This window comes from Hetaerina americana, unplaced genomic scaffold, assembly GCF_022747635.1.
Source record: "Hetaerina americana unplaced genomic scaffold, ioHetAmer1.1.p SCAF_23, whole genome shotgun sequence".
NCBI lineage: Eukaryota > Metazoa > Arthropoda > Insecta > Odonata > Calopterygidae > Hetaerina > Hetaerina americana.
The window spans coordinates 6,095,424-6,108,700 of NW_027286797.1; the positions used below are offsets into that span (position 1 = coordinate 6,095,424).

The following is a 13,277-nucleotide window of genomic DNA, read 5'->3' on the forward strand; positions in this document are numbered from 1 at the left end:
TTTGAATGACTGCCTCCGTTAGACATATATTGATTTCGAGAAGAATTCATCATACGAAAGAAAGAAATTCATCAGATTAGGCTCCCAAAATGCCAAGCGGCAAATAACGTTCGAGCTCGCCATCGCTCAAGGATTAGCTCACCGAGGCTGCATTTTCAGCGCCTTTTTTCTGTGGGGGGGGGGGGGGTTGTAACCAATGTGTACGACTGGCCACAATACTCCACACGGTGGCCAGCATTTCGGGACCAATCGTCCCCTATCACTCGTCCCTAAAATACAAGAACAGATTTCTTCCTCGACAAAATATTTATTCAAGCCCACATATGAACTGACGACTGTCGTCGTGACGTGAAGATCCCGTACTCTCCATTCCCGACATTTTAACAGAATACCAAAATTGCTCTACTTACGCTTAGCCTGTGCCAAGGAAAATATCGACCGGCGTCCGTGCCCCCGAGAATAAAATTAGGCAATTTTCAAGACCTTTCCTGGTAATAATCATCCGCCGATTTAATGAAAAGCCGGGATTTTAAAGCTGATTTTCAACGTACCTAATGAGAACGAGAACCATTCCGTGATGAGTTATTTCCTTCTCCATTCACTAGTCTCATCATTCAGTGGTAAACATAGCTATTTATACTCGCTAATTCTCGCTGTCGCTGCTAATTCCTTTATGACTTCGATAACTCTAGAACGACGAACATTTAAACTTTACGCACTAAAAAGACTTATAAAAATTAGTTCGATATCTTCCTCGCGATAACTTCCAAAACTACACATCAAATCAGAGACGACATTAACAAAATTGAAAGTAGTCACTCAATTATTCCCTTGGTGGAAGAATTTAAATCGTACTAATTGCAATTATTCGTTTGCTTAAAAACATATGCACTACGACTGCATAACCCGCGAGGCACTGCGGAGAAATGTGAAGGGAGGTATTAAGACACCGTAATTTAGTAAGTTCAGGCGAATGTCAAGTCCTCTGAATTAGGATTACATACGAGCACAAAACGTTTTCCGAGCCCCGCTCCTTATGCAACCTATGTGGAGCCTTGATCGCGAATTGTGCAAAGGAAGGAAGAATATCTGAATCTGACCGCGTCAAAGTACATTTCTCATATTTCATCGAGGTGGCCTTTTTCACGAATATACAAGGCCAAAGTTACTACTCCAAGTATTACATACTGTAATACCTAAAGCAGTAAATGTAGCCTACGAATCTCTAGTGGCTCCGAGCTGAGGTCTTCCCATGACGGTGAAAAGCTCTTTGCTTTCAGGTATAGCAATTCCTGGAATGCCGGAATAGGGCAGTTTTCCATTCGTATTTTGCAATCCTCTGTAAGGATATCACTATTAAAAATCCTGTGCCTGGTCCAAATCAATCGAGGCCTAACTAGTGTATACTCAGAACATCCCTCAATGTTTTCATTCAAACAGTCGCAAACGTTCGTTCGTTGAAGACTAATCCTTATACGGCTTTCTTAAATGCATCTCCACCGTTATTTTTTTCGTGTTTTTTCGATTGATGTAGAAATGACGACCATTCGGTACGATGTCGCTCTATTTGAATCCACTGCATTTTACTAGCTACGCCAGGTTTTTGCCCTAGACTACAAGTCTCTGAGCGACAGAAGTATGGAAGTATGGTCCAGTATTTCGTGGTAATGATTTGGACCACAATGGATTGATTGGTAATTATCTGTAGACCACAGTGGAGACACGAAGCTGTTGAGATTGCATGGGCGTACCTTTCCTTCGTGTTTTTTCAATAGCTATGTCCTGATACGGATTTTTGGTGATATTTAACATATCCCATGGAAGAAAAGAATTAAAATCAACCAAAATAATATGCTAATACGTAAATTAGTGAAGAAAACTAGTTTTATTTTTACTTGCCCAAATACACTGAATTAGAATTTACGAGAAGTGTATATAAAGACATTTAGCACGAAGTTACACGGTACTTTGCCCAAATCCCAAGTCTGAGGAAATCAAGAAATTACTTGGAAAATACAAGCTACCGACCATTAGACTGTGAATCTACCGCTACAATTGTTGCATGGAGTGGCGTCTAGACTCATGGCGGTGTCCCTCCTTCAAAACGTAGCCACTCTCTTCTAAGTAACATTGCGATCCTTTGACTCCACCACACTGAAACCGACTTAAAAGCTCAAAGTTATTTATTTCTCCCACCGCCAATTTCTAGGTGCATCCCGAGAGACGGAATACCATTCGCGTTTGCCCGAGAGGCAGCTCAAAGAGACGAATATCGAAGGCCCTTTGCCAATTTAAACCGCTTTTCGTTTGATTTTGTTATCGACCAATTGCAGATTAAGGATCCATCGTGATTAGTAAGTTTTGCATTATACGTTATCAACAGTTCAGTTATTTCAAATCAACGAGATGTACTCCCTCGCGACGAAAGTAAGTACGAGGGATGTGGACACTTACAGCAGCGCCGGAATCTCCAACGTCGCCCTTTTTACCCCTCTTTCCTCTTTTGCCGGGGGGACCAGGGGGACCTGAAACAAGAGAAACAATAAGAAATGAGCACGAGCAAGCATTTGTTAGTCAAACAATCTTAAACAGCCAAATTTTCCCCGAATACAAAATATAAACCACCAAAATGAAGTTTTTGAAGAGTGAAAAAATCAACGCCACAATTTTTCATGCCTGAGTTTTGAGAGGAAGGGTCGAAGTCACGGTTGAATGTGGCCGACGGGATACTCCACACGAAGAGGAGGAGCATTAGCGGTCCCGGGAACAGAAGAGCGACAGCGAAACAACGCATAAATGCGACAGATGTGAAGGGAGCATGCAAGGGTAGGGCACAGCGGATTTAATTAATAAAAGGGTAAGTTCATCGCTCCTACATAAACAAGCCATTTTCTGACTTGTAATAATTAAAGCGTTCTCCATTAGCGACCACGGGAGGGGGGGCGCGTTTGAAAAATTATATTTGAAAAAAATAAGAATTTGGCTCATACCATATCGAAAATCTAATTTATAATCTATGTTCTTCATCGACGTAGAGTACGACGCAGAAATTGTCTCTCCACACTACGCTTTCTAATATAAATTGTCATAGAGCTTATCGGATGTAAAATTATATATTGACATTATCTTCCCACCGCGCGGCCCATGTCACCACCACCTCTACAAAGCAGTGGTGTCCAAATTCATGTTCACTGTGCCCAGGCACGCCACATCATCGCGCACGCCCGACCGATTCCCCTCACTTTGAAGTTTGCTCGTTGCACCGCTGGCCCGCTCGTCGTCATGTCACGGGCTTTACAACGTGCGCGAGCGGGATTACGAAAACGCTTTTGCCGATATTAAATCTTTCTCGCAACCGAAACCACCATAACGCGATCCCTGGTTCTCCCACGGATCACTGGTTCTGAGTCGCAAGATGCGTGATCACAAACCATGCTCCGGAGGCTAATTCTGTCATGAACAGCGCGAGCAATATGATCCTGAAAACACCCTTATATCACGCCCCAGCCCACTTTGACAAGCACCCTAATTGAATTCCCTAAGTGGAAACTAGCAACTACATGTGTACCAAACGTTTCTCACACAGAGTGCATAAAACCAAATACCTTGACACAGTTTCGCAAAAAAATGTCCTACTCCACCAAAGAGACCAGAAATGTGGGCAGAAAACTCGTGGATTTTGCACCATGATAACGCACCGTCGCACAGTGCTATCATTATTCGTAATTTTTTGACGAAAAATGCAACAAATACCATCCAACAGCCACCGAATTCACCTGATTTGGCTCCCTGTGACTTCTTTCTGTTCAATCGAGTTAAAAAACCATTACAGGGAACGCGTTTTAGCAGCCGAGAGGAAGTAATGGAAAAATCGCAGGAAGCACTGATGGACATACCGAAAACCGACCGTAACTTTTGCAAATGTCAAGTTATGACACTAAGATTTAAAGGGAATATCAACAACAGATGTACCAATTTAACAAAAAAAAACAGAACTCAAATCGGAACGATGGGAGCGGCACACGGTGGTTATTCCGGGAACTTTTTGATCAAGGTAGTATATTTATTTCAAATCTCCTTCTACTGAAGAAAGACAAAAAAGTGCTAAACTGTGGGTTCTGTGCAAGAATGGGTCTGGCCTTGGGATAAAGCAACATGTAAGTCACGCATTATAATTACTTTTAAGAATAAAAATAACTATACGGTTGAAAAAATAACTTGGGGAGGTACTTGGTAAAATTTTAAAGTAATCTGGGCGATAAAAAGTAGAATATGTGCGTGTGATAGCGAAATATTGAAAAAAAGTACCACTTTCCATTTGTTTTTGCGTGCTTCAACCCATGCAAATAGTAGATGATGTCCTTCTCCGCAGATTAGGTGTTTACGCACGCGATAACCTCTTCGTCCGATGAAAAAAGAAAAAAGTCGTTGGGGGGCAGATCTGATAAGTACAGTGAGTGGTCCACGAATTTGAAGTGAAATTCATGAATTTGAGCCGTGGCGACAGCCGAAGTGTGAGCAGGTGTGTTGACCTGATGGAAAATCACTTCCTCCTTCAAATTCGTTCGCGGGTTTGGAATTTCTACCTTCAGCTTATCAAGTAATGATTTGTAATACTCGCCCGTTATTGTTTTACCTTTTTGAAGATAATATATTAATACGATTCCGTGATTATTTCAAAAAACAGTCGCCATCACCTTCCCGGCCGATGGAACAGTATTCGCTTTATCCGGAGCAGTTCAACCCTTAGCACACCACTCTTTTGACTGTTCTCCCATCTCAGAAGTAGTCAACAAGATCCAACATCCATCCAAAGTTATGATTCGATGCAAATAATCTGACTCACTTCACTTCAACTGCTCCAACAGAGCCTTGGAAATGCTCACTTGAATTCATTTTTGGTCCAAGGTGAGCAAACAATGTACCCAACACGCGGATAGCTTCTGCATGTCCAATTGTTCAGTCAACATACGATACACATGTCCTTCGATATCTCTCTAACCTCTCCTATCCCTCTAACCATAATTCGATGGTCGGTCATCCAGGATCATTTGGTGACACTTTTCCATGTTATCGGTGGTTTTCGCATATTTTTCACCCTTCCCAAACGCTCATCACCAGACAAGCTGCTCGGTCACGTTTAAATTCAGTCACCCAAAATTTCGCGGTCGCAAGTGATGCTGCGTAGTCCCCGTACACAGCGACCAACTCGTCTTTTATTTCACCTCTTGACACACGCGCAAACACATTCCCTAACTTTTGCTGAAGGGCGCCGCGGTCTTCATGTTAGAGGCGGAAAGTTTACATGCCACCCACTTACATGATGACCATGAATGCTGACGACCCGAAGGTGGGTTTGATACTTGAGGTTAACCCAATAACTAGGCCACCCACGCGTGAAATTCACGCACCAGGGTAAGGGGACCAGATACCTTCCCTGCTTGAAATAAGGAAACAAAATAGTCTCCTCTCACAGTCGATGTATATTTTATAAAATTTATTATTTTTTAAAATTCTTATTAAAAATATTTTATAAAATTCGTACGAAGGTTACCGTGGCGTTGGATTGCTTCTCTGGGCATTTCCTGGTTCTCTATTCGCGTAGATCGTCTTTTGGTGACGACAGTGTCGCTGGCCATCCTGCCAGTGCCTTCAGGTCAAAGGTCAAAAGACAACCAACGCGGATGGAGAACCCGGCAATGCAGAGACGAATAAATATTTTACAATTTCGCAATCGCGAGTCTGTTCAATCATATTAAAGGCATGCAGCCAGCCATCACCCTTCGCTACGTATGACCTCATATCAGTTTCATAAGTAATTTCGTCCCTTCTCTTCATTACAGCGCCTTACGGCACCGCCTGCTCCATAGCCTTCTCCTACAGCACCACATTTCCGGTGCTTTTCCGCGCTATTCTCAGCTGTTGCCACTACCCTTGACCTCCAGTCTCTCTGAGACAAATGCTCCAGGGATATGCTTTTTCATTGAGTGCTTCCCTAATCCGAGGCTGTTAATTGCGGTATTTGGTCGACTACTATGCATCACCTAACACGCTCCCTGCCGAATTGGCGCCGCCCAAAAGGCGAGCCGGAGCATTTCCTTCCTCCGACGCCGAGGGTGCCACCGTCCACGATGGCGTCAGGGGGCGGGGGAGCGGTGGATCTTCCAGAGGGGAGAGGTGGCAAATCATTTCCGATCTGGGATGAAGCAGCCAATTTCAGAACACATGGCACAAATATGCGGCATTAGTGAACGCAATTGGGAATTCATAAGAACATACAGTTCCGTTTACAGGCGATCATGTGATATCTATGCTTTGAGGTGTACTGAAACTTGAAAACTTTCAGGTTAAATATATTCTACTTAAAATTATACGCATTCCTTAACAAGGGACCCTTCAACCGAGTGAAATAACCTACTTTCTAGCACTTCTCATAATACCCCCCGCCACACGCCCTTACGGCGGCTTGCGGGGTATATTGCAAATGTATCACTCGCGTATAATTTTCTTACACCCTCTACAGACACAGAAATTCCGAACGGTTCCTCATTTGAGCAAGGAACAAGGGCGACAAGACTTGCATTCCAGTTTCAACGTAAGAGAGCTGAAACCGAAATAAACTTGTAATTATATTTCTCACTTAAATATTATGCAGCTTTAAGTCAAGTCTTTGAGTATGACAGGAAAGTTAGCCATCGAAACGTCGAGAGCTGACTGGGTTACATAGTGGAAGGCCTGCAAGAACATCATTCATATATTAAAAGCACTACGTAACTACTTTGTAAAATTATTCTAGATTACTATAATTTATATATTTTTATGCTTTACACAACGATGGTATTAAATATACCATACAATGTAGTTATTTAAACAAATTTCAGAGCATTTACACAAAAAATGTTTAAATGAGCGACAAGATTTGCGAATCACAGAGTCATATTCAGGTATAAGTCAGGTACTGCCACGCACCTGAATGTCTCCCTAAGCCGAAACGCACGACGTTTATTTAATTTAAAAAAGAAATGGTTTTTATAATAATTTCTTCAATCACATTAAACCGGAAACAGTGAACTTTACCTCATTCGACAATGCTACTCGTCCTTACTGCACAGTGCACTACAATTATAGAGGACATTAGTACTCTGTCAACACCCTCTATTATTAGTAATGTTCGTGAATTTTCATTATTATTAGAGCGGCTCAAGATTGATTTTAAGCGGCATACTCGATGCTAAACGATAGACTAAGGATCATTGGAAAGTTTACACAGAATTTCTTGAGGCTTACTCAGCCGTCATTCAATAAGCAGCGAAAGTCCGTCGCAATATGTGAGACGCCGCCCATAACATGCGGCCGAAGGTTTGTCTTAATCCATTTTCCCCCGAGTCCCGACTACGGCCGACGACCCCTGTGACATACCCATCACAAAGGCCGAAGAATACTTGGGCACGCCAAGTACCGCAATAGACCCGCACTAATTTGGCGTCCTTAAAAGAGGAACAAATTGAGTTTTCGTTATACTATAAGGATTAATGCAAGCACTTTCTACAAGCAGTCTGTCCGTTACATTTCCTCACTTAAAAAACAAAGCGGGAGAAGGTGAATTAATCCAAGGAGGTCTACAGAAATCTCCTAAGCTGGTGGCAATCACAGTGCTATGTTTTCCTTTTTCTAAATATACGAAATAATATATCACTTTAATTCATTTTTCGCATGGTTCCCAAGTTTTCGCCACATTTAAAACTCATTTTCGGGGAGCTCCACGGAAACAATAAAGGAGCCCCCCTCTAAAAAAACGCTTTCCACACTCCCAAAATCACCCTCTCTCCTCTTCACTCGCCCCTTCATCTCTTCCATCTCCCCTCTGCTGCTTCACTTTCAACCATCATCAGAATCCTTGTTTTATCTCATTGCTCCGTCTTTTCTCGACCCGAATGCAAAGCGGCCGCGATTTGAAATCACCAAAAGCCCTCCTCTAACTCCTACACTGGGACCTACTATTCCTTGCCGGCCGCTCGGAACTCAGCGTCAGGTAATATTTACGCTCAAATGGTATCTCCTCACCGATGATGAGGTGGGTTGATGGCAAAGATCTGCACTTTGGAAGCTCCACTAAAATGCAGGCGACGGAACGACCTTCGTGCGCCAATCAGGCTCCCCGCTCTCCGACGGAGATACAATGTGCACACATTTCAATTTTTGGAAAACAAGATAACGGATGGACCAGCGATCATACATGAAATAGGTGTTCGTCCTCAAGAAACGCATCGCCCATTACCATATTTCTTCCACATGCATACGCCGGCATAAAAGACGCTCCATAATTTTCGCGGAATAAATGGGAATAAATATAATGGCGGAATAAATGTAATCGCGGCATAGATCGGATCTTGGATAACATATACCGATAAATACGTTAAAGCAACACTGAAAAACCTAGACGCGGGAATTCCGTAAACAATGGTCATTAGAATTCTTGATTGATATTACTTTTAATCGGCATGAAAAGAATATGAACGACCGATGCGCATGCTAGAAAAATTGGTTGGTTTTAGTGACGCAATTTGCCGCAGAGATATGGAAAGCTGTTCTTATCCAGAGATGTGCACTATTTCATCACCAACAGTCTTTTATGCAAGGAAGATTACACCTTCCTTGACATAAGATATTGTACTTATGAGTGCTCCCTGAAAACACCCTTCAATAGCTTCCCCCAGACCAAACCGATGGGGATCGGGATGATGCGGTGGCTAACCTACTAGCTTCCCACCCAGAAGGCCCGGGTTCGAATCCCCGAGGTGATAGAGGCAGATATTTTTCAGTGACATCCCGATCCCTACTTGAGGTGTTTCGTGGAGAGCACTTTGATAGATTACGCCGTTCGTCGAATGAGACGTTAAACTGTGGACCCCTTGGCGCCTTTCAGATGCCGACGCATGCCGGTTTCTCTCCGCCCTTCTTTTCCATCCATTCCTCATGGCGCTAATGACCTTAGCTGTCGGTCGCCTCCCCTTTAGCTGCTACTACTACCACTAAACCGAGACCGATATTGACCAACCACGACACAAGTGATTTTTCGAGAAATTCTTTGGGGAAAATTCTTTCTTTGACGGCCAGGGAATACGGTACCTTGACGTGTTTTCTCCATGCGGTCCACCGTAACGTCCATCCGTCGGTTGGTAGTAAACCTATTTACCACTCCTTCGGATTTACTATCCTTTTGAGGCAGGGTTGGTACAGATAAGGAAGTATTTTATTAGGGTTGGTGCAAGAGTAAATGGGCTGATTTTTTTAAATTTTTTGTTTATATATATGCATATATATATATATATATATATATATATATATATATATATATATATATATATATATATATATATATATATATATATATATACATATGTGTGTGTATATATATATATATATATGCATATGTATAGATATATACATATGTATAAATATATAGATATATATACATTTTAATTGATTATTTTTTTTAAATTTATGTATATATATTTTTCAGTTATTTTTTGATTTTTTTCCTACAATGTTTTGGGTAGGTTATGCACCGCATGAAGCCTGGAAGCACATGAAATCCACATAGACTGGTCAGTCCCCTGTGCAAAACGAAGTTCCAGTCTCTTATATACCTGTATGCACTCTATTGCATAAAGAATTCATAGAGTGGCGAGTTTCACACGATCAGGAAAAAATATATTTCCCCCTTGAACAGCCTTCTCAAATCAGGCATTTATAAACTGAAATGCGAGGATTGCAACAGCGTTTATGTCGGTCAGACCGGCAGGAATATCAAGTTACGAGTCAAGGAACACGCTAGGTGTCACAAAAATCAGAATAACAACTCTCTCTTCGCCAAGAATTTACTAGAATTCGACCACAGCAGTGACTTTGTCCCAGAGATATTACACACACTCCCAAAATGATTAAAAATGGACGCTCTCGAGCAATTAGAGATTAGAAGGCACTTGGTGAACCCCAACACGGCACTTTGTAATGAGCAATTATTCCCATACCCCTCCCCACTCCTCTCCGAAAAATTAGCCTGGAAATGGTCAAAACAATCCATCAACGCACCTGCGAGCCCCCACCCCCCTCAAATCCTTCCAACCCTCCCCGCCCCCACTCTGTCCTGAGGGTATATATGCTTGCTCTGTCTGTTTTGCAAATTTGTACCTGATGATGCCGCAAGTCGGTGAAACGCGTTGTACCGTATAATAAAATCTGTGGAAAAGTACGAGTCTTTCTTTCTATTTTAATAATGGATATAAAATATCCAATCAGAGCCGGGCAGCTGCAGCGGGACATGGGCAGTTTCCCGATTGGCCGTACAAAGGGTCGACATGCCTAACACGTCCCAATATGAGTCGGTTGAAATATGGGCAATTCTCAAACAATTTCCCTCACCTATTTTGTAACCCTGCATAAAATTCTTCCTTCCGATGAACTCCTGGGGAGTAATTGCACATACACTTGACTCAATACATGTTGGGCCTTGTTGGGCTGTTTTGAGCTCACAAGGACTGCCCCACAAGCAGTAGGACGTAATCGATCAAAATAAAGTTCCTGGCGGAGTTGATACATTCACTCAAAACTCTTCGAAGCAGCACCCTCGTGCTTAGTTGTAACGCTTCCGCCGAAGCGTTGTGGCGTCCTTTGAGCACGCATTTGAGGCGGGGAAAGAGGAAGAAGTATGGCGGAGCATTGTTTAAAAAATTTGGATCCTCACTCGAATGGTGGAGAAGTTTTTGGCAGATCCGCGAGCGAGTTGCCTTTCGTTCGTCTTTCGTTCGTGCGAGAGCACTCGCGGCACCAACTTCCCACACACCTTTCTCATGACCATGCTTTCGATCACAAGTCGATGCTCATCACATTTAGGGTTGTCAATTTCATCACAAACCATGAGAAAACTTAATCTACGATCCTTGTCCAGCAAAACCTTCACTCTTGCAAGACTCATGCCCTTTTGAGATAGAAGGGCGTCCTAAATGTTCGCCGTCTTCAATATCTTCTGCAACGCCACGAAACAACTTGCGCCAGTCAGAAACACCCGATATACCCATTGCGTTATCACTATAAGCTGCATTGACCATGTCATGGCCCTCTTTCCCGTTTTTGCCCCGTTTCAAGCATAATATGATGGTGCAGCGCTTTTACAATCACCGGTTATTGTCGGAGCGTAACGATGTCACGTTATAGAGGTTTCGAAAACGAACAATTCGCACTCCGAAAAGGCTGGGAGCCAATTGCCACCGGCCTCCAGCATTTCTTGAGACTTTTCTCCCTCGAACCCAGCCAGAGAAACCTCCGCCCGCCCATCCGCCAACAAGGGAAAAAATTAGTCACGCTACTTTTGGGACAGACCTTGTATTTCTTTCCTAGGTGTGACACTAGCGCGATGCCTGCGCGATCAGATCGCTCGTTGCGGCGCGTTTCCCTGTCGGTCAATCCGATGCCAAGTTTCTGTATCCATCTACATCCACATAATACCCTCAAGCCCCTGCTAGGGCGTGCGGCCGGGGTATTAGGTCCCCAGCCATGCATACACCATCACTACACCCCAACATATACTATCAGTTTGATCGTGCACCCGCACAAAGTTATCCACACATAAGGAGCCACTTACGTGCAAAAGTATTTAATAAAAGGATTATTAAAAAAGAATATAGTCAAAACCTACAAGGCGTTCTATGTAAATTGTCACACCTTTTCGGGCTCTCCACTTGAGCCTCCCCCCTTTTTATGTATTTCGCTCTCATGCGGTAATCGCGAAATCAAGCAAGGGAACAATATTTCAGGAAAAGTTTCGTCGAACCAGCTGGTAGCACAAATCTGAAAATAGCGAAGCATTTTTTTAAACAAATAAGAGCATGTTCCTTTTATGTCAGATAGGCATGGGCACAAACAGCAGCAAATAGACTGGAACTATTATTTATATGTACATATGTATACATATTTATTTATGTTGGTGATAATATCATATACATGGTTGCCCAGGGAAGTGCTGACGGTCAAACGGACGACCGATCGCATAACTAAGAGAGAGTCTGAAGAGAGGGTCAAAATAAACCAGTCAAATTAGAGAGAGATCCGAAGAAAAAGAATGAAGAGACATGGAGGGAGAGAGGAACGGGAAGAACTGAAGAAGACCCCGGATGAGATTGATCGCATGGGACCTGCAAGGGCAAACGTCAAAGAGTAGAAATATATGGAAAGGATCAGAAGATGTAACGATCGAGCGAAAATCTACGCCAAATAAATATTAGGATTGATGATGAACATGTACGCTGATTCTCTCGGCTCGCACACATTCGCGGAAACAAATACTTAACACGCCAATACGCGAGGCTCACCTTGTTTCGTCTCAAGGTTTGCTTATGTCATTAAAAACCATTTTTCATGAACACACTAAAATGATTAAAAAAATTATGAGCTCGATTTAATTCGAGATGACACCGATTATCTTCGAGAAAACTCCCAGGCATAAGAGGGGTCATCCATCTCCTCAACGCCCCCGGGCTTGTGTCTAGAAATTCCAATTCCTGGTTGGTGGGCCGCGGACCAATCGATTGGTTGCAATCGGAGATGGTGCGGTTTAATGATTGAATGGAGTTGCCTAAGAGTGGTTAATGATGCATGATTTTCTCGGTTGAGAATACGGACAGACTGAAAGAAAAAAACAAAATATTCGCTATTTCCCGAGCTTGCAAAAACGAACACAGGGACAAAAGACCGCACTAAAATCAGTTAGTCACAATTAAGGTTAAATCATTGTAGTCTTAGCTCCATCCCCAAACTATAGCATGCTCTCTATTAAACGCCGACCCCTTTGTGATGCTTTATCCATTGAGTAAACAGAAAGTACATGACAGGGTACTTTCCAGTAACCAGTAGTTGACATATAATCATAAAACGCAATTCATGAAATGTGAGATCATAGCAGTTAATAAACGATTCTCGGTTTTTTAAAATAATTTTTAAAGCCTTTCTAAAGAAAATGTTCGGTAAAGTGTGTTTGCGTAAAAAATGGAATTCAAATGATGGGTATATTTAAGTGATCACGTCATACTTATTGTAGGCTTAAGATTAGAAATGTTTTATTGGGACTTTCAACTTATAATGGGAAAGAATTAATTTCAAAAGAGAAATATCTATGAATTTGGGAGGTGATTTCAAGAAGTCCTTCCATTTTTCTTCTCTGACCATAAGTGGACTCACTTTATTGTATAATTACTATGCAGCCGGCCGCGCTAAGCAGG

General features: G+C 42.5%; 1 protein-coding gene across 3 annotated transcripts in view; it reads right to left on the reverse strand.

Annotated features, from left to right (window-relative positions):
- Nucleotides 1–13,277, reverse strand: part of LOC139689417 (collagen alpha chain CG42342-like) — a 542,037-nt gene that overhangs the window by 205,291 nt on the left and 323,469 nt on the right. For all 3 annotated transcript variants that reach the window (XM_071586532.1, XM_071586531.1, XM_071586530.1), the window contains exon 2: nucleotides 2,455–2,525. In XM_071586532.1, the coding sequence (XP_071442633.1) occupies nucleotides 2,455–2,525 (71 nt within the window). The remainder of the gene's footprint in view (nucleotides 1–2,454; nucleotides 2,526–13,277) is intronic.